This window comes from Aaosphaeria arxii (genome assembly GCF_010015735.1).
Source record: "Aaosphaeria arxii CBS 175.79 unplaced genomic scaffold BU24scaffold_6, whole genome shotgun sequence".
NCBI classification, from domain to species: Eukaryota; Fungi; Ascomycota; class Dothideomycetes; order Pleosporales; genus Aaosphaeria; species Aaosphaeria arxii.
The window spans coordinates 1,185,889-1,208,369 of record NW_022983479.1 but is presented as its reverse complement, the minus strand read 5'-3'; the positions used below and the strand labels follow the sequence as shown (position 1 = coordinate 1,208,369).

Genomic DNA, 22,481 nt, shown 5'->3' with positions numbered 1-22,481 from the left:
CGAATGCCAAGAGATCGGTGGAGGGCGAATTCCGACTGACAACAATTTTAGACAAGTTCAGTCATTAAATTTTTGATGACCCGGCCAGTCATTCACTATTAGCCAGTCATAGCCAGTCATAGTCCATAATTTACCTATTCACGGTACTACAGTACACAGTAATTGGTTGCACAAGTCCTATCCCGTTCTGTGTAGTGCAAGTAGTCAGTCATACTCGTACTCACAGTAGGGCAAGGTAGTATGACTGAATAATTCACTGCCCTTTCTACTTATGCTGCCCCGCCGACGAGCGTTACCCCCGCGCTCCTACTCATCCTCCTACTACCACTACTACACACACACATATCTTTTCTCCCAAACCAGACGCTCCCTACACCTGCGTCCCGCATACATCCAGCTTGCTCAATCGCAATTGAGCACCCACAGCCCTATTGCGGACGCAGCACATCCACCCTCCTCCCGCCGTCCCCTCGTGCCCACCACACATTTCCGACACACACAACCTCAACACCGACGCTTCACCACCGCCAGAATGGCGCTCAACGCCGCCTCCCACAATGCCACCGGCGAGCCCACAGGCCCCGTAACCTCCGAGCCCCCCAAGGTGTCCCCAGAGACCAAGAACGACGTCCTCGCGGCCGCCTCGTCGGATCCCACAGGCCAATCCGCGCCCGGTAAAGATGGAGGCGACAGCGCGGCGCCTAAGAAGGTGAAGACGGAGAAGGAGCTCGAGAAGGAGAGGAAGAAGGCGGAGAAGGACGCCAAGTTCAAGGCGAAGAAGGCCGCGCAGAGCGCTGGAGGTGCTGCTGGCGCTGCGGGCGGCAAGGACGCCGCTGCGAAGCCGAAGAAAGAGAAGAAGAAGGAGGAGGCGCTGCCGGAGTACGTCGAGGAGACTAAGCCTGGCGAGAAGAAGATTCTCAAGTCGCTCGAGGATCCTCACCTCAAGGCGTATGTGCCGAAGGTTGTCGAGAGCGCTTGGGGTGCATGGTGGTATGTTTTTTTCCTTATTCCCTGTGGGAATTTTCTTGAATTGGATTGAGAGTTCGGACTGATCATATTGTGCGCAGGGAAAAGGAAGGCTTCTTCAAGCCTGAGTACAATGAGGAGCGTGCGAAGGCCGAGGGCAAGGGCAGCTTCGTAATTCCCATTCCTCCCCCCAACGTCACTGGAAAACTTCACTGCGGTACGTTTGCGCCGGGACACATAATTCCAGGCATAAGGCAGTTGGAACAGGACTGACAAGTCTTAGGTCACGCTTTGGCTACCGCGCTGCAAGATGTCATGATCCGATGGCATCGTATGCAGGGTTACCGTACCCTCTACCTCCCCGGCTGCGATCACGCCGGTATCTCCACACAGAACGTCGTCGAGAACATGCTCTGGCGGAAAAACAAGCAGACAAGACATGATCTTGGCCGACAGAAGTTCGTTGAGACGACGATGGAGTGGAAAAATGAGTATCATGATTCGATCGTCTCTGTGCTTAAGCGCCTTGGTGGTAGCTTCGACTGGGAGCGTGAGGCTTTCACTATGGGTATGTCTAACGTTTGCGTGTAGTGTTTGAAGATATGGACTAACTGTCGTTCAGACGAGAACCTCTCCGTCGCTGTTACTGAGACCTTCGTCCAACTTCAAGAGGAGGGACTCATCTACCGTGCCAACCGTCTTGTCAACTGGTGCACACAATTGAACACCGCACTCTCGAACTTGGAGGTCGTCAACAAGGAATTGGCTGGCAGGACGCTCCTTGATGTGCCAGGATATGAGCGCAAGGTCGAGTTCGGTGTGATCACACATTTCAAGTACCCCATCGATGGAAGCTCAGAAACCGTCGAGGTTGCGACAACACGTCCTGAGACAATGTTGGGTGATACCGCCATTGCTGTCCATCCCAACGACGAGCGCTACAAGCACCTCCACGGGAAGTTCGCCAAGCACCCCTTCGTCGACCGCTTGATCCCCATCATCGCCGACGACTACGTCGATCCCGAGTTCGGAACTGGTGCCGTCAAGATCACCCCCGCGCACGACCCTAACGATTTCGCCATCGGCCAGAGGCACAACCTGGAGTTTATCAACATCCTGACTGACAACGGTTATCTCAACAAGAACACCGGATCTTTTGCGGGTCAGAAGCGTTTCGATGCCAGGTACTCCGTCGTCGAGAAGTTGACCGAGCTTGGATTGTTCGTGAAGAAGGAGGACAACCCAATGAAGGTCCCTCTCTGCGAGAAGACCAAGGATGTCATTGAGCCTCTGCAGAAGCCTCAGTGGTGGTAAGTTCAGACAATGGTGTTTGAAGACTGAAATTGATTCTGACTGTATTTTAGGATGCGAATGAAGGAGTTGGCCCAGCCTGCCATCGACGCCGTCCGCAACGGTGACATCAAGATCCGACCAGAGACCTCTGAGCGCGTCTACTACCACTGGATGGAGAAGTGAGTTCCCAATATTGTTTTGATCCTGATCTACCTACTAAACTTATCCTAGCGTCAACGACTGGTGCTTGTCTCGACAGCTGTGGTGGGGTCACCAGATCCCAGCCTACTTCGTCAAGATCGAAGGCGAGGAGGGAGACCGGGCTGAGAACGATCTCTGGATCACCGGCCGCACCGAGGAAGAGGCGCGCAAGAAGGCGGAGGAGAAGTTCAAGGGCAAGAAGTTCACCCTTGAGCGTGACGAGGACGTCCTCGACACATGGTTCTCGTCTGGTCTCTGGCCTTTCAGCACTTTGGGCTGGCCCAAGGAGACTCCCGACTTGAAGAACCTCTTCCCCACCTCCGTCCTCGAGACTGGTTGGGACATTCTCTTCTTCTGGGTTGCTAGGATGATCTTCCTGTCGCTCAAGCTCACTGGCAAGGTGCCTTTCAAGGAGGTCTACTGCCACTCGTTGATCAGAGATAGCGAGGGCAGGAAGATGAGCAAGTCTCTCGGAAACGTCATTGACCCGATTGGTATGTGCTCTAACGTGTCTTCAAAATTTATGAACAGCTACTAACTTCGGCTATAGACATCATGCAAGGTATCAGCCTCGCTGACCTCAATGCCAAACTCCGCACTGGTAACCTCGACCCCAAGGAGCTCAAGACCGCCGAGAAATACCAGAAGACGTCCTTCCCTCAAGGCATCCCCGAGTGCGGTGCCGATGCCCTGAGACTGGCGCTATGCGGTTACACCACTGGTGGCGGCGACATCAGCTTCGACGTTGCCGTCATCCACGGTTACCGACGATTCTGCAACAAGATGTACCAGGCCACCAAGTACGTCCTCGGCCGTCTTGGTGACTTCACCCCCCGCGCTGGCATCGAGAAATCTGGCAACGAGACCCTTCCCGAGCGCTGGATCCTCCACAAGCTCACCACCGCGTCCAAGGAGATCAACACCCTTCTCCAGCAGCGCGACTTCTCCTCCGCAACGCAGGTCGCATACAAGTACTTCCTCAACAGCCTCTGCGACGTCTTCATCGAGAACAGCAAGGCCATCCTTGAAGGCGGCTCCGACCAGGAGAAAGAGAGCACCAAGCAAACCCTCTACACTGCCCTCGAAGGCGGCCTCCTCATGCTCCACCCCTTCATGCCCTTCCTGACTGAAGAGCTCTGGCAACGCATTCCCCGCCGCCAGCGCGACACCACGCCCTCCATCACCGTGGCCGTGTACCCGCAATTCATCTCCACCTTCTCGGATCCCTCCGCAGAAAAGGAATACGAGCTCCTCGTCGACTGCTCCAAGGGCCTCCGGTCCCTGATCTCCGAATACGCCATCAAAGACTCCGCAACCACCTTCATCCAGCCCCTCGACGACGCCACCACCACGATCCTCCAATCCCCAACCTCCCGCTCCTCCATCCTCTCCCTCGCCGGAAAATCAATCTCCAACCTCACCATCCTCTCCCCCTCCGACGCCCAGCCCACCGGCTGCGCCGTCTACACTGTCGGCACGGCCGCCACCGTCTTCCTCGACGTCAAGGGCCGCATCGACATCGACAAGGAGATCGCGAAGGCGAAGGACCGCCTCAAGAAGGCGAACGAGACCGCGGAGAAGCAGAAGAAGATCATGGACCAGGCGTGGGAGGAGAAGGTGTCTGATGCCGTCAAGGAGACGGAGAGGGAGAGGCTGAAGGCAGCCGAGGTGGAGGGCAGGAATTGGGAGGCGAGTATTGAGCAGTTTGAGAGGCTGAAGCTTGAGTAGAGGATGGTAGGATCTGTTAGAGATGGTGGGTGATGTGAATGAGGAATCGAGCTAGTTGCACGTTGTCGTTACTGGTAGCTTTCGATTAGACAGATAAAAAAGATTGTTATGTTTTCACCTGGAAATATCTTTTCGAAGAAATGCATGTTCTCATTGACAATGATACTCACCACCACCGTTCCACCGTAATGATGATACTCATCACCATCACCAACATCCATCCCACACAAGCCCTCCCCCCATATCGCTTTTCCATCAAATGGAATCAACGCACTCGCCAGCTCCATAGGCTATCTTGCAGGTATATTCAAGCAGCCAACGCGCCCAGTCATACATCTTGGTTATTTATTGTTCGAACGGCGCTGGCCCATTGTCGCTGATGAATGACTGTTTTGTTGGATCCAAAACGACAACATAAGATCATCATCCGTGTCTGGTTGTTTTGTTGGATCCAAAACAACAACATAAGATGCCTTGAAAGGAGATTAAAGCCACCGACGCGCCCAGTCATGCGTCATGAGCATTTGCTGTTCGAACAGCGCTCCCCCATTACTGCTCATCAATTGTGCTTTATTCGCCACAAAACAATCACATATGCGGTCGTTCAAAGGCACCGACGCACCCAGTCATGCGTCATTAGGATTACGGATTTTCGAATGGCGCTCGATCATCGAGTGTCAATTCCGTTACTTTGTTCGCCCCGGCGGCCATGACATCTGTATGTTCGACGTTTTTATGGGTGATAGGGCTGGGCGTGTTATCATACGCCGAAAACTCCCAAGCTTGCTCATTTCTCTTTTATGTATATAGTTGTTCGCCGCGACGGCCACATGTATGTGTTCGCGCTGAAGGTTGTTCCATGGGTGATAGTGCCTGGTATGTGTTGTCATGCTTCGAAAAACCTCACAGCTTGCTCATAAAGTTGACGGACAGTCCTTTGCTCAGTTCGAGGGCCACATGAGCGGTTAATTCGAAACTACCGACACGTCCGGACATTTTGTCACGACATTGAGCTTTCGAACAGCGCTCCACCATCATATGTCATGTATGTTACTTTGTTCGCCGCGACGGCCACATATGTACCCTTTTTATTGAGTTTGTTCTATGAAGTGCCTCCGCGCGAGTTGTCATACGCTGAACACTCCAAAGATTGCTCATGGCGTTTCCATCCCATATATTCAGCTCGACGGCAACATAAGCGGTAGTTCAAAGGCACCAACGCACCATAAATTGTCAAGGAATTGTGCTTTCGAAGCAGCGCTCGCTCCTCGAGTGACAATTCCGTTTCTTTTTCGCCGCGACGGCCACATGCGTTCGCTCAGTAACCTTGTTCCATGAAATGCCTCCGCACGAGTTGTCATGCGGTGCGAACTTCAAAGCTTGCTCAGGAGAGCTCATGTAGACGTTTTTTCGCCTCGATGACCGTATAAGCGGTTATCTCAAGGCACAGATACGTCCAGTCATGTGAGCACCGACGTGTTCCTTCGAAGCAGCGCTGCACCATCATATGTCGTATGTAATACTTTGTTCGGCTCGACAATCATGTTGTTGGATTTAGTGTCTTTACATGAATGATGGGACCGGTCGTGCATTGCCATGCTTCGGAATGCCCCACAGCTTTCTCATGAGAAGGTATTATAGTCTTTTATTCAGGACGGCCGCATAAGCAGTTATGCAAAGCTACCGACACGTCCAAACATGAGATCAACGACGTTTATATTCGAATTTCCTCTCATCACATCCTTCCAGAATAGATTATCCGCCCCCCGCGGCACTCATGTCATTTCGTGAACCCCCTTTCGAAAAGATTTCTCCACGGGCGAGAACATGATGATAATTTGCATTCTTGCTTTTTCTGCGATTCGTGTTCTCATGTTGCCTCTCTCATTCGAAAGATGTTGTGGCGGGTCGGGCGGTCGGGCATGTATTGTCGAAAGAAGAAATTCGATGCTCATGAACCTGCTCAAGTACAGCGTTCATTGCACCAACGGACACACGGTTGCACTCAAGACAAGTTCTCTCCCATAGAATCGGTCGTGAGGAGTTGATCGAACAGATGCCGTTGATGTAGCCGGGCGTGTGATGTCATGTATGCGACGAAAACTTCACAGCTTGCTCATGATCTGATCATGATGCCAACTATTCTCCTCGAGGGCCACATCGGTGGGATTTATGGTGAGCTTGTTCCATGAGTTAAGCAGTGATGTATAGTCGAAAGGACGCCATTGATGTACCCGTGCGTGTGTTGTCATGTATGCAACGAAAACTTCACAACTCGCTCATGGACGGATCATGAAGTCTACTGTTCGTCTTGACGGCTCCATTCATGGATCCAGGATAATGATTTTGAAGGTTGCTCATGGGGTCTGAATGGCTGGGTTTATTCACCCTCACGGGCATAAAGACTGATAGCAACGGGTTTTCCACAGCAAGGTCTCTGGGTGTGCGTTTGAGACAGAGGTGAGGGCTGAGGAGTGGACACATAAGTAGAGAGGTAGTGAAAGGTTGATCCGGAAGCTGTTTTGGGACATATACTGGCACAGCGTACTGTTTGAAAAACATTAACGCTGCGTTGAGATTTGTTTTCTCGCGGCGCTCATGCATTTGACGGATCCGGCTTTCTTCTATGCCTTTCGCAGGAAATCTCTCCGAGGAAGATGTGTGGTGTGAAGCACGGGTTGTGCACCATGATCGCCAATTGTAGACCTTTGTTCGGAAATGTATTGTCGCAATCTAGGGTTTGAAACTCATCACGTGTTATATTTTGAACTTCGTTTTCTCGCGGTGGTCATTTTATGGATGTTTATGGGTTTCCCATTGCAAGGATATAGTCACCTTATGACTGATTGATATAGAAAGAAAGGGGTGGTGGTCGGACATGAGGCGATAATCATGGATCTTGCTCATGTGTTCTGTTTGGTGCTTTCTGATATATGCATCTGTTTTCCCACAGTGGTCATTTGAATGCATACTGCATGTTTCTTGCGTGCAAGACATATGAGAGTATCTTTGAGAAGGGGACGAGGTGGTGAATTAGTGGTGAAGCAGGTCGACTCCCATTAAACCAACCCATAGTCCGTACTGGAAATGAAGAGTGATATAGAGTTATAGATGAGTCCCAGTCATAGTCCTTCGATCATACGTACTCTTGATTGGGAGGTCGAATGTTGTGCATGCTCTTCCGATATATACAGCTATTTTCTTCGCAGTGGTCATTTAGATGCATGCCCGATGATTTTTTTTCTGTGCATATGACAGGGTGTGCGTTTGGGAGAGAGGCATGTGTGTGATCATAGGCAATAGCTTGTACGTCGTGATCGGGGATGTCGTGGCTGTGGTCAGACATAAAGTGCCAGTCGTCAATATTTGGAGCTCATCAGTTCCGGTTGAAACAATTGTTTCTTCGCGGTGGGTGTTTGAACGGGTGTTGAATGGTATTTCCATAAGGTGCCTGTAACAATGGTTACAGTTGTCTTGTTCGTGTGTTTGGATGTGAATCTTTGATGGACCAAATGCACAGGCTGTGCTTTCCCATATCCATGTATGTGTCTAGCTCACTCGATTCTTGTAGGTATCTCATGGATTTGCGATGTAGTTTTCTTTGGTCATTTGCATCAATGTCGAAATGTCTTTCCAGCGCGAAGACATCATTCAGAGTGAAGTAAGTCTTTTTGGTATGATTTTGCATGTAGAGCCTTATTGAACATTTACTTACGTAGATGTTGTGGGCAATAGTTGGTTGATGCAGGAGGCGTGCCCGGACATCGTGCGATAATCTCGAATGTTGTAGCTCTCTCATGGGTTAGCTGTATAGTAGTCGTTAGCACCGCGGTGATCTGGGTGAATGTCGAAAAGCTCTTCCAGTGCGAAGACATCAATGGGGTCGATATCTTCTTTCCAGTGTCTTGCATGAGGACTTTGATGGAGGGGACGCATTGGCTGGTGTTTCATTCACGATTGATGTGAAGAGCGCTGCCGGACATGTATTGTGGCAATGAGATATTCAAAACTCGCTCATGAAATTCTAGACGTAGCACTTGTTCAGCCAGCGGTGATGTATAGCAGGAATCAAGAATTTCTTTCTGGAAAGTTGGTAGGTTTTTACGGTGAAAGGGGGTGCGTGAAGTTCGGCCATAGGTCGTGCTCTAAGATTGCTTGATGTGTTTGATGCGAACGGTGCGGCTGGACATGTGTTGTCGCAATCGACATTTGAAGTTCATCGAGTTTCAATGAAGCGTTCGTTTGCCCAAGCAGCCATTTAGCTGGTGACAAGTATTCTTCCATGCTTATGGAAGATCCCGCGTTGAGGAAGGTGTTGGATACTAAGCAATAAGTAGTGCTTAATGATTGGTAGAGACCATCAATGTGGTCAGTGATATGTTGTCACAATCCAGGGCTCGAAGCTTGCTCATGGGTTTCTAGTGTGTCTCCCTTTGGCACAGCGGTCATATGAAGACGTATCAAAGGATTTCTTCCATACTTATAGGGAAGTGCGTTGAGGAAGGTCTAGGAAATTGACACATGGGTTATAGGCCATGATGTAATTGATGTGAAAGGTGCAGCCGGACATGTGTTGTCACAGTCAAACCTTAAAGCAGGTTAAACGTTGATTTGAGCATCTATTCGCCCTGGCGGTCATCTGGCCTAGTGTCGTTGAATTTCTCTCAGGGCGAGGACATTGGCTTTCAAGAAACCTTTCGATAGTAAGAAACAAGCTGGGCATCATAGACATCATAAAATAGTACTATCGAGGACGAGGATGAGAAGAAGCTTTTGATGTGGGCGGACATGTCTTATCACAATTCAGCAATTCAAGCTCCTAGCTCGCTCATCTTTTTCGGCCTTGCCATCTGTTTCTGGTGATGGAAGTATATGAAGAATCTTCTCCCAGAAAGCAACAGCGCTTTTACCGGCAGATCTTTGTTAATGGTGCAGGGTCTCTCATTGAATCCTAGTCCGTAGCCTGTCGTTCGTAGCAGTTCCCAACTCGAAAAATTGCCAGGAGGTCAAAAGGCATTGTCCTTGGGGGCCGCGATTTGTTGTTCGTTCACATGAAGCTGTAAACTCTATGCCTATGGCCAACTGGTTGTGAAATTTGTCTTCGCCCTATTGCTCATATGGCTGGGTTTCGAAAGTTTCCTCCTATCATAATTTTGCTCTTGTTAGGGTAACAGAGCTGTGATCATGTGTTGTACATGCAAAGTTTTCAATCTTCTTTCGAAAGGGCACATGTCACCGGGGCGTTCGTGATTTTCATGGTTCCAACATGATAACATGGTTGATGCGAAGGAAGGTTTGGTGGTGGGTGTGGGTACGGAGAGAGGTTTGGTTCCCATTTATTGCATGCTCCCTAGTTTTGTTCTCCCAGTTCTTCTCATGTATTATCTCGATGGCTACTGTGCGATTGTTTCATGGCTTGTTCCTATGTCTAGTCTTCCCATGTCTTCGTGAATTTCGAATTTTGGGTTTGCTTCTCATTACTTGGGTGCTTTCGATTTATGCTTACTTTCGACTGTCTTTTCGCCCAATTATTTCCTATGGCTTTATTCGTTTTCTTCTCCCCTAGTTCACTCTTCCTGCTTGATCATTTCTAGGTCATGTGTCGTCGTCTTTTCATGTCTTCGTGAATTTCGAAATCATGCTCCCCTCATGCGTAGCTTGCTTTAACTTCTTTGATGTTTTCACTCTTCCCATATACTCGTCGTTTTCAAAGTATGTTTCTTCGCTTCTTATTTTCTGTAATGACTTGCTGCATTTGCTCCCTCGCATCGTCGGCTCAGGACTGGAACCACCACGCGCGGACATAAGAAAACAATCTTGTAGTTTTATTTTCTCTTCCTGAATTTTCGTTTCCCATTATCGCACCATCAAGGGTAGCATGAAGAAGCTCCACATTTTGTTTTTCCTAGTCGCTTTGCTACAGCACAGATCATTTTCCGGTGTTGCTTTCATTTTGTGATGCCTTCTTTAAGGCTACATCAACTTCCCGGCCCATTAAGCTGATGGAGTAAAACCGAGGAAAGCCTTTTCACATTGAACGTGTCGCATTGAGTCGCGGAAGCCCATGAAACAAATTTTCATGTATTCTTGTTCTCAATGTGAATTGATTACCCTTTCGGGCGGTCCATTTCATGTATCAGGAACTGGTAGAAATATGAGAGGCCGTCAACTACTGCCATCGCCTTTGCTCCGCGCGTGGATCGTATTTGAGTCATCCATAGCACAGATCATAGCCTGTCAACCCAAACTTTTCTTTAGAGAATTAAGCTGTTCTGCAAAAGTCCTAGTGAGCACGCGCAATAAAACGCGAAGATATCCCATCTTCGCATCTTTTTTTGGCAGACATGTTTCGAAATTCCCAGGACTTAGGGGATTCATGAATATGAAGACCATACTTTTTCGTCCCCGCTACTCCGCAGAGTCGCTCATCGTCGATTTTCGTCTTGTTTCTTTTGTAATGTTGAAACCCCTCATAGCGAAAGAGTCGAGAAAACCCACACATAACATCGCGAGGGTGTCTTGTCGCAAGAATTGGCTCTTCCAACTCCCGAATTCACTTTCTCCCATACTGGGGGGCACTGTAGGCTGAGGGAAGTGATGCGGCACGTACTCACTCCATAGGATAGATCCTAGCTTGCATAGTCCGGTGCCGGGGCTTTTGAAATGAAGTTCCCTCCAAGTAGGCTGGCCGCATGGGTACGGGGCATCCACATTTTTAACTGCATATATTACAGAACACTTTATGACACAGGACGTCATGACTTTTAATTGACATGAAGTCAAATGACATGACGAACATGTTCAAGAAACGACAACGTTTCTTCCTAGCATTTTCTTCTTTGGAGCTCCGACACTTAAGAGTAAGGGGGTTGGGAGGTCAAACGCGTGAATGACAGCAAGGCTTTCTTAATGTTTAAAGAAAGACGTTGTGGAAGTTGGATTGTGAAATGAGAGAACTTCCATCATAATTCTTTGGCTAGCTTTTCTGATGGGTGAATGTTGGCGGATAACAGAAGCTGCAAGAACATACGCTCGTGGGATAGCTCTTTTTGCACCGACAATCGATAGGGAAGGCAAAACTTCAAAGCGAGAGGTCTTAGCTCATATACTCATTGAAATGACGTTGGTGACATTCTGTAGGAGCTAAAGTGTATGTGTGTTGTCACGACATGGGGTTTAGAGGTTTGTAAGAAGATCGAATGCGTCCTTGCTGTCCTAACCTTTGTCGGAAGTGTTGATGGTCATTGAATTGAGAACTGGAGACTTTTTGTCATTGATGATCATGTCTTGTGGCCTATTGTACTTGAATGGAGGCAGGAAGTACCACATCGAATGTTCAGTGTGTACTTGTCTGCCCGCCACATGTCACGGATCTGCGTAGGAGGCTGGATATGAAATCAAAGCGTGACGATGATCACAACAGGTCTGGTTCATGGTGTCTAGCAATTGTAACAAGGAACAAGAGACATTGATACCCTTTGATATAATTGTGGTTTTCTTGGCCCTTTTCTTGCCTCCTTACTCGAAAACGTCGTCATAGGCGTTCTCTCGGTGAGATATCCTGGAATTTTATAAATTGTAGGCAAATTTAGGCAGGCCATGCAAGACGAGAATTGAGTGTTTGTTTCCTCGCCAGTCATGCCATTCTCTAAACTTGGATTTCCTAATCGAAGTAAGAACTCATCCCTTCCACTTCCACATTCGTGGCTATTATGAGTTTCTTTGAAACTTCTTCGACGGTATGTTGGGGTGATGGCTTAGTATGTGTGCGTGTGCTGTCAACTTCTGCGTGTAGAAGAGTCGTTACGGAAGATATCATACTTGTATTACATTGCCTTGCAAAGACATCATGTCTTGGTAATCATGACATTGCACCATATTGATTCTCATGAGATAAGATGTGTTGGTCTTCATTTCCTGCCCCTAGAATTTAGGCGATGGAGGAGAAAGTTCTATCAGCACATGAAATGTGTGTCTGTCTCGTCTTATCTTGTCCTGCCACTTCATCTCCAGTCCGTATCGGAGATTGAAAAGCGACGGTGATCATAAGACCCTTTCGTCTATCTGTACAATCCAACAAGAAGAAGAGACAATTTACAGTCTCAAATACAAATATGAGCTCCATTACGTTTACGAAGGCATAGCTGGCCTCGCAGCCCTTTCTGTCCGTGAGTCGGCGCGATGGAGGCAGGAATTCTTCATCGAGATGTAGTTGCGCCTGGTTGCCTCGCCACATGTGGCATCTTTGATCAAGAAAACAGGAAATAGGCATCAAAGGCATTGTTTAACACAACGTTTTAGTAGCTCGATCTTGGACAGATCACCGAAACGAACGAACATCCGACGAAGAATTGCTCTGCATGTACCGCCGGCAAATGCACTCTTTACAGTTTTTTCCGAACATTTGTGCGTAGCCTAGTACATCGGGATGGCAATGTTTGAGGCGAGGAAGCGAGAGATCATACAACAGCGGTATGTCTATTGTGTTTACAGCTGAGAGACAGGGAGAATTCAATCCTCGCCCAATAATCTCTACAATCTCCTTGTTAAGACAGAAACATAGGCGTAAGAGTAATGGTAAGTTGTCATAACCAAATCGTTCGGCGTCGGCTGGTCATATGTCGTTTTGATCATGTGTTAAATGAAACTTCAAAAGAGCAAGCACATAATTCTGAGGTACTTTGTTTTCGATTATCATCGTGGAGTTTTCGATAGTTCAGACGGAGGGCCACGAGAAGTATAATGCTCGTTCAGACTCATTCAATCGTAAATGCCTTCTCGTGACAAGATAGGAACATTATCGTTTTGTATGACGATCTTTAATCCACTGGAGGCTTTAGTGTAAAAGAAAGGCTAAACGGATTGTCATGTTCCAATCGGTCGCCGGTCCCTTTCGTCTCACTTTTGATGACAAGACAGAGGATGGGATACATTGGTTGAAATGATATATTGATGACCTGGATATCTGCATTTTCAGTCATGATTCATTTCTCCCAGGGAGACCGGAACACCAAATCTTTGGAGTAAGCGTGTGAAGGAAAAATAGGACCGAGAAACGGCAGCCATTTGACTGACTATTCCACGATACATAGAACCCTTGCACAGATGACCACATGTGTCCGTAGTTTGATGCTAGTTTCTTCCGGCTATCATATAGATGACATTACAGAAAGGACGGGAGAAATACATCATAAAAGCGCAGTTGGTTTCTGTTTTTCTGTCCATATTATTCTTTCGACCTTGCATAAAGGTACAAGACTATGTGTCGGCGCCATATCTGTCTCTAAGACATGGTTTGTTATTTTCCTCGCCCTCATCCACGGGGTCTCGTCATAGCACGGTATGCGAAAGGAGACACCCATGTCACTTTGCGAGAGTTTGAGTTGGTACACGAGAGGACACACATGAAGGAGAATATACTCTTTGGATTGAACCTGAAGCTTCAGAGGTCTTCTCAACCATTTGATGTGCACTAAGTGCTGTCTTGTTTTTCTCTGGGTGCGCACTGGTAGGATGGGGGAACAAGGGACACAAAGCTTTTCGTATTACACTTCTGATTCTTGACGAAAAACCTGAAGCATGACTGGCAATGATTCTCATTCGCCATCGCTCGCATTGTTTGTCTAGGTTCTTCAAAATACGCACAGCATTTCTTGTACTGATGTTCCTTTTTGTTGCAGTCCTTGTTTGAACCAAGTATCGAAGATCGCACGATTAACCGAAATTTCCACTCACATACACGTGAAAGGTGAATTTAGAATTGGAATCGGGGGGATCCAAAAGCCAATTGGAGTTATAGTATGACAACTCTGGTTACTCATGTAGGTTGCTCGACATTTCTTGTACTGATGCTACTTCTGCCATTGATTAAGTTTCGTCCGAGGATCAACGGTGACACTTTTGACCGAAGCCTTCACAGACCTCGTTGAGATAGAGTATGCCATAATTCCAAGCCATGGTATAGGAGAAGGGCTATCAGTCTTCATGAAGAGGAAGGACATGTGTGATCTTGTGACCTCAGTGTTGTAGTGGTCTGAGAACATCTAAACATAACCGAGCATTTCGAACGTCAATATAATACATGGCTGGAGAATCATCGCTGAGAACTTGATTATGTGGGGATGTTTGCTTTGTTGTCGTTCTTCTCTTTTCGGAAGCATGTATGTATTGTCCGTGGAAGACTGAATGGATACGAGATTCTGACATAGACGATGGAGTGAAGGTATCGTAAAACTCATTTGTTGAACCGTTCCCCACATTCAGACAAGAGCTCTGGGCTCTAGAAGGGTTTGTTTCGAGGATCAGTGTCCCACATCGCCTCTCCCCGGACGCGAACATTCGGAATTATTCCTACGAGTGGAAGAAGAGAAACACATGGAAATTACGCATTTCGATATGCTAAACGGAGTGGGTTGGAGGCGACATGAGATTGGACGAGATTTTCTTTGAACTGCTTCAAAACAATCGTCCAGCGTTCCAAGCCGGGCAGATGAGCTCATTCAAGGGCATGATACTTTCTCGAAGTCCATAAAAGAACCGTTCGCGGTCTCGGTTGGATGGTGAGGCGGTGCAGAGGAACCTTTCGAATATTGCCAACTTGGTTTCGCAAAAGGAGGGCTCACGACCATGGAGCTACTGGTGAATTGGACAATGTACTCGGGAGAGCATGACTGCCTTTACAAGATCGTTTTATTGTTTCTGCCTTTTTCTGCAGACTCACATCGTTAAGTCGCTCATGTCCGTGATCTTACGTCCTTTTTGGTAGCCATGCCATATCCATCGGGGATCATGCGCTATCTGGTGAATGGGTGTGGACGGCGAGGTACCTCATGAGTTCATTCCCTGCTGTGTTGGGGACCTGATGATGGTCTTTCTGTTGGAGGTGATGCTACATCACCCTTTGGAATTCTGGTAATTCGGGTTCAGAGCATTTCAGCTCGCCTCAATCCATGTGGAAGTGAATGGAATACTAGTAAGGCCGAAATCATCTCTTAGTGATTTGGTATTCTCGAAGGTCCTGGTGTCAGGTATTGAGGACTCTTCTAAGGTCGATCTCATTTGTCTGTTTGTCTGACATGGGCATGCTGAATTGATTTGCGCTTGATTCCTTTGAAAGCTCACGAAAGTGGTCACATTTGACGTAGTTCACACCATCTTGAGAAAACGCTGAAATATGTTTAGACCGAGAAGGAATTCTCATATATCTTCTTTTGTTGATTTTCTACTGGCTTCCCCATTGTTCCTATCATAGGTTGCACGCAGAAGTGTTATACACAACTTAGCAAAAGTCAAGAGTTATCCCACCCCAGCATTCTCAGCGGCATTGTTGGATTTTCGTTTCTGTCTCTTTCGATCATGTGCGAGATGTAAAAATGATGGTAGGAAATGGAGTCACCATCCACTTGCTCTTCGGCATTCATGCTCATAATGTATGGCCTACCGATTGGAAAATCTCAGAAACTCCCGCGAACATGACTGACAGTTTGGCAACTTTGAGAGATGTCCTTAGTTTGTGTTCTCTTCATGCCGACGCACTTCCCCATTTATCAGGTCGACGGACGCTTTCTCTGTATCATATATGCGACGGTGTTTCTCCATCTTCTCTTGGCTACCACGTTTATACATTTCATTGCTGGTTTAGTGCATGCAGGCGCGAGGAAAAGGACAAAAGCACATGATGGGGAGCAACTGGGCTTTTGGGAACATGGCTCCATGGGACTAGATCTTGATTTCCTTCAATTCTCACTGCATAACGAAGTTGATGGAAGGCTAGAGAAAGACACGAGAGATGGTTGACGAAGTGCTTTTGTCAGAAAGTAGTTCTCCACTGCTTTCATCTCTGATCATGTAGTCACTGTAGCTTATCTCATGATTCTGCAGCTACGCAGGTGGACGACATTTCATCCGTTGCATGTAATGGAGATCTCAATAAGTGATGTTGATGGCAGATACAGCCTCATGACGTCTGATAACAGCAGAAAATGATCATGCGAGCAGATTGATGGTCTGTGTTGGTAGTGCGCGCTCACTGAGAGTGCTGCATGCAATCCGGCCATTTGCGACATTCGATAATAGGAATTGAACGGGTTCTTTTGGAGCTCGACAGGGAGAAGAGAGCATGTAGACGATGATGTTTTGATTCTAGCATTGTGAGATCTCATTGATTGCATCTCATTCGTATGACTAATGTCCCTAGTAAATTTTGTTCTTCGCTCGACCCCCGTACTACTCTTCCTGCGGTATCATAAGCTCCTGGTTTCCCATACGTACTGGGTGGTGTGCGTTTAGTGTGCCTAAGCAGGCAGGCGCGCGCGCATCGGGCAATCTCACGGGCACTTTGACCTTGGAAAGTCCATTAATTTGTAGCCCGCACTTTTTGTTATACAACTCGAGTACACAAGAAGGTGACTTCTGGGTTCCCTACTAGGACCATGAGGCCTCGAAACCGTTTTCGGACAAGTCGGGCGAATATGTACCTATAGCCATGCACGCTTTGCATCAAGTGTGGTGCATATCTTATCGAGACAGAGACTCCTCTGGTTTTTCGGCGGCGTGACGGTTTTGATGCAGAAATATAAGCGTATATATACCCAACATGTTCCTGTTGAACTCTAGTTCATCCATTGCTCTTTTCATTGCGTCTGGCTTACTTTACCGATCTCGCCACGACGAAACACATTCGCGTGCCATTTTCGCTTTTTCTTGATGTAAGTTGTTATACCAGCACCACAAACCCATGGTTTGATTCGCACTCTAACTGTATCCTTCCATGCATACCACCAAATAGTCCGCACATTCTCCCCATTTTGGAATGCTCAGTAGAGCGGAGCGCGTCCATTCGTTTCACCGTCGCCCATTTTGGTTCTTTTTATAATTGGTGATGAGCTTCCGAGCATGTGGGATATGAGTAATTGCATCGGTCGAAATCATCGCATTCGTGTTCATGTTTTTGGCAGCTCCCATTTTGTAGCACGCACGTATTTCTCAGTCCAACGAAGGCGTCCCGTCCATAGCCCAGGCATATACGCATCGTGATTTTGCCAAGTTATGGGATCTTGTTTGAATTCATTCTGAAGGAATAGAGAATATAATTTGATAAGCGACTGACCTCATCGGGTCGTGTAATTGGTTTTTCGTCTTCTGCGATATATGTTGAAATTTCGCACGCACGCATGACCACGCCAGGTCATCATATGTTTGCCATGTGCGTTTTTTTTTGTTGGCTTTAGCTCTGGATTTAGGTGATAAGAGAAGTGAAATATGATTCAACCGATTCCGGGCCCGTCCACATCAATTCGTTCAGTGAACGCTCACACACAGGTATAGCGCACATGAAGGTCCAGTATTTGTCGTTATTGCCGAATATCGCATAAAACATTTCGATATCTGATTTGAAAGACAGGAGAGACATGTATAATTCGAATTCCAACTTCAAGAAATATTTTATCTTTCTCATTCTTTCGTTCATTCTTTTTGATCAGAGCACGTCAAAAAGACAGTAGCTGATAAACCAGTCATCAGTGTTAAGGAATGAAACTTCTTATCCTTTTCATTTATGGTCCGGCTTGTATTTTTGGTTTGTGCAGCTCTAAGCTACGGACACCGGGAGGTGTCTAACATCGTATGCGAATCAAGTATACCCAGACATGCGAGAGCTCTCGGTCTTCGTACACCTCCAGGAAGCCAATTTTGATGCAGGTGTATTCTGGAGGCGTTCTCATGCGAGATGAGACCTACCCTGTAGTTTTACTCTTTGATTCCATGCTTGCACATGTTGGACTTAAGTCCGGATTTATCTCAGTGCAATAGGCAACATGACCGGAAATCCCATAACCAGGAATCGCTTGATTTTTTGGCTCTTATTGTAGTGAACTGTTCATTTTCTGTTGGCAGAGAAGCACATGGCTTTTCCAGCGTGACTAGTTGTAATTCATAGGTACATGAGTGAGTAGCGACGAGACTCTCATCAGAATGAGTAATCGACATATTTTTTTTTCATTATTGGCGGTACTTTCGTTGTGCGATGCGGGACTCCACCCGCCCGCACATATGTGGAATTGTCTGTTTCCCGAAATACTGAATTCTTTCATACCACCATTGCTTTGTATCTTTTTTTGAGAAGCCCGCAGTAGCGAATATCACTACTGATGAGATGACGGACATGCCCCTGAGGGTCCATATATGTTATTGCTTTCTTTTCAATACACGACAGAGCAGTGAGCGGTTGAAGATTCTGCCCCTACGACATTTTCTGAGTTTTGAGGAGCAGGAGAAAATTTGTTAAGGTAGTATTTCTTATCTCTCGAGGTAATGTGTGGCAAGCATCAAGAAATTCCCTCATGGCCTTTCTGGAGATATATTAGAATGAATGTTAGAATCTTTCGATAGCAATATTCATATAGCCTTCCTCCAGAGCAGTTGTACTTCAAGCATGAGACGCTCGCCTCCAGACTCAAAAATGACTTCATCTGCCCTATCCGCGCATAACATTTACGACGTCTTGTTTTCGAACGCCTGACATAGTTCGGACGTGAAATTGGCATTTTCTTTTCTCACTTATTAGGTGGTAAGCGCATTTAGCATGAAATTTTCGACGTCCTCATGCGACGGCAGTTTGAGCTTTTGCAAACCCCGGAAGCTCGCACATTTGAAGTTGTGTTTGTTCCTTGTTTATTCGTTCATTGCACTTTCTTGTTTGGGTTACGTCATGCTGCTGAAGTGGTGGTGATTCGAAAAGAGACCAAGTTGGATCTCATGCAAGGCCGCTTTTGTGAATCTTACTAAAACAGTTCAACGACTTGAATGTACGGCGCGGCGGAGTTCGTAGGCAGGATACAGAAGGGAAATTTGGTTTTGTCGATCGCCATTCTTTCCAGTTATTCATAGGGGTCAGAGAAATACCATTTATCATTTGACACGGACTTCTTCCCATGGTCTCGATGTTTGCCTTACTGTTTCCCCTTTTTAGTTCATAGATTTGAGTGAGTATTTGTTTAAGGTTCTCGCCTTCTCTCATGGGGGGGTACAGTTATGTGGGTCTCGGGCAGACTATTCGATCGTCACTCGAAGATTCGGCACATTTCCAATGATGGATTTGATTTCGAAACATTTAAGGATACCGTGAATTGCAACATTTTGTTGATGTTCGAGTTGTCTTTCTTTCGCGGCGCACATGGGTCGTTGCAAACCACGCGTATCGGTTAACACCCATGTAGAATTCCATAAATCTACGAAATTTCTTCCGATAAGTGCAAGTGAAAGACTTCGAAATGCTCTCCAGTAATGAATGAGGTTAAGAACCAGTAGTATTGGTGTTCGAGGTATAATGCATTTCCAACATACATTAACTATCAAGTGAGGGTTTCGAAGCTCCCATAGCCTGACTGCTCGAGAAACTTTGGAGCAGAACCTTGCTCATCAGGCACCTTGCGGGGGAGGGCTCAAGGACGGCCAGAAAATCCATTGCCTGTTTATTTTCGTCGACTGAAGCGACATGGGGGGTGAGCAGATAAAATTTTCAAGATTGCTGTAGCGCAGGATCATCGGAAGTGTTGGCATTTGTCAAGAGATGTTCGGAGCTCTTTAGATAGCAGTCGCATTATCTTCATATTCGGTCAAGGGACACCATATTGGCTCTGATTGAGTGCAAGAAGTTTACACCCAAGTATCGTAATCAAATCACTGCCGAGAACAGCCATTAGACTATGGTGAGAGGCAGTCTTTGTTTAACATCGTTGAGATACGATATATGTCAAAACACGCATGGCTTTGTAAATGGGAATGTTCTGGGCATAAGGTAGGCGTGAACATGATGGAATTCACCAGGCCTGCGCGATTGTGAACCGCAAGCATAATCCAAATATGTCAACTCGACATATGGACTTTCGTACTGGTTTATCGCGGGTTTGACAAACATAATTGCCACAGGCCGTTCAATGTCGGAGGGTTTTCGAAGAAACGGTTCCAGAATTCTGGTATATAGCGCTTGGTTAAATTCATATCCATGGCGAGCATGATCCTCCGAAGTCATACAGTAAACGATGATGCCATTTTATGAGTTGTTGATTGACAGTTCAACTCAATACTTGCCAAGAGTGTTTGGTGTCGTCGTGAAAACGCAGCTGGTGAGTGAAACGTAAACTCGAATAAACCAATGTTGGGTTTGTAGCAATGCTTAAATGCCAACGTGCGGCATCGACCGAATCTAGCGTCAGGTTGCGAGCATACAATTTTGACAGACGAGTTTTGAAATCATATTGAAGAACAATGAAGAACAATCATCACGGTAATTCGGAGTGTTCATTTGTCGGAAGACATGGATTGTATCATGCGATCGAATTGGTTGGCGAAACATCCCCAGACACTTTTCTGGTGCATGGAAAAGCGACCTCGAGATCAGCAGTTCTAGGCTTCTTTTCACTTGCGCTCAACCTCATGATGTAGAAAAATCTAAGAGATTGGCTCAAACAGTCACAAAGGGACCTGAAAACATACCGAGTGGCACGTTTGGCCCATGAAGCAGCAGCGAAGGCACCGACGAAAGTATCCTGTCTCACCATGGTCCATCTCCTCCTTCCAGGCGTCATAGAGGTATACCTGGTCTTCTTCAGGATCGGGGAAGACGCATCCACACTTCAGGAGGAACATATAGTTCCCACTTGCCCAGTATCGGATTCTTCCTCATCAGGTTGAAGATTGGGAGGTTCCTCGTTTGGTTCCTCGCCAATTTGGTATTGGGTAGGCCGCTTTGGGCTCCTTTTCTTAACTTGGGGAAGCCCCGTGTCGTCAATAGTTGGGTTGGATGACCTCATCATGGCTGCTATTATGGCAGGCTGGCGTGGGTCAGTATGTTTGCAATCCCTTATTGAATGATTGGCAGTCTTCGTGATCAATCATCGCACGTCTGTTGTTTCACTTTGCCCATCTTGAACAAAACCCTGCCAAGAACGATCATGTCATGATACATCGGTCATACATGGGGATCCTCTGGGCTTCCGAACATCTCGTGCTCTAATGAGTGATGCATGTGTGAAAATGTGATTGTTCGTCCAGCATTCAATCATCGATCATGTCATGAACCAAGTGCGAGTAACATCGTTGCGTACAAACGAGCATATCTTCTTTATGATTCGACAGGGAAAATCACATGGACATTCCTCTTGACATTTGTTTTGAATCTTCTCTGTAGATTGCATACTGACTACCAAGCACGGCCAATCTTCAGAGCATCTTTTTAGCACCGAAAGGACATTGTACCTGTCGAATTTCTGTCCCAGAATTTGTGGGTTTCTTTGCAACTCAATGGTTCATCGACATGATATCTTATTTCCGTTGCTCTTTTTCATAAGCCTAGAGGTAAAAGTCATGTAACATTCGTGGTCCTGTATTCCTGAATTTTTCGCGAGCTCCGGCGTGAAGAAGATCTCCTGCTTTTTCGACTCGTTCGTGTTGGAGGGAATGCCGGCAAAGGTAGCGTATGCGAAGTCATTGAATAAAGTAGTAAAAACGTCATATGTTCACATACAAGTTGTAGCCAGCAAGGTCAACCTCATTCTCATGACATCTCGCAATTCGAAATGCGTACAACTTGAATTCGAACACCTTGAAACACCGGCGTGCTGGTTTCATGTACCTCAAATGGAACATGGGTCGCCTTTGGCCATTGTTTGGTACCCAGGAAAATTGAATCCTAATCAAGGTTTTCAAATCCCAAACGTGGGATCATAGGTCACTTGCGAAGCGTGTATGAATAGCACAACTGTCTCTCTGGGTTCTAGTTACTTTGGTGTATATGTAATCGCAGCCGGGTATCAAAGAACTAGCAGATCACATGCGAATCTTTCTTGAACGATTCGACGAAAGAACATTCCTCATGAAGTGGTGGACGACAATTGAACGAACAATGGGCCGATTTGGAACATTGTAGGATGTTGAAAGCCTGTAGATCTGCTTTAGATTGTCCGGTGGTCTTCTGGAGGCTGCTTCTACACATGCTAGTCGCATGGTGTACATCATAATCTCTGAACGATTCGTGAACCAATTGGTATCCTCATAGGGCTAGAAACCCCATGATCGCGCAATTCTCGCCTCCGTAAATTGGCTCATATATTTGCGAGCTTGATTTGTTTTTTGGCTCAAAGAACGAAGGGGAACACTTCCATGATGCATTGTCTGAGCTATTTGCAAAACGAGGAATCGCTGTGGCCATGTTGTTTTCCTACTCCAGAGCTGTGAGATCGCGACACGCGTACCAGCAATCAATCATGAGTTTTGGATTGGCATCGTTCGAGGCA

At 46.8% G+C, this 22,481-nt stretch overlaps 1 protein-coding gene across 1 annotated transcript; it reads left to right on the top strand.

The window, feature by feature from the left end:
- Positions 1-532: 532 nt before the first annotated feature.
- Positions 533-4,188, top strand: BU24DRAFT_350792 (valyl-tRNA synthetase; the record flags this gene model as incomplete). Its single annotated transcript, XM_033523657.1, has 7 exons — positions 533-990; positions 1,068-1,183; positions 1,250-1,534; positions 1,589-2,276; positions 2,331-2,438; positions 2,491-2,954; positions 3,011-4,188. The coding sequence occupies 7 exons, from the start codon at positions 533-535 to the stop codon at positions 4,186-4,188; spliced, it is 3,297 nt and encodes a 1,098-aa protein (XP_033381849.1).
- Positions 4,189-22,481: the final 18,293 nt, after the last annotated feature.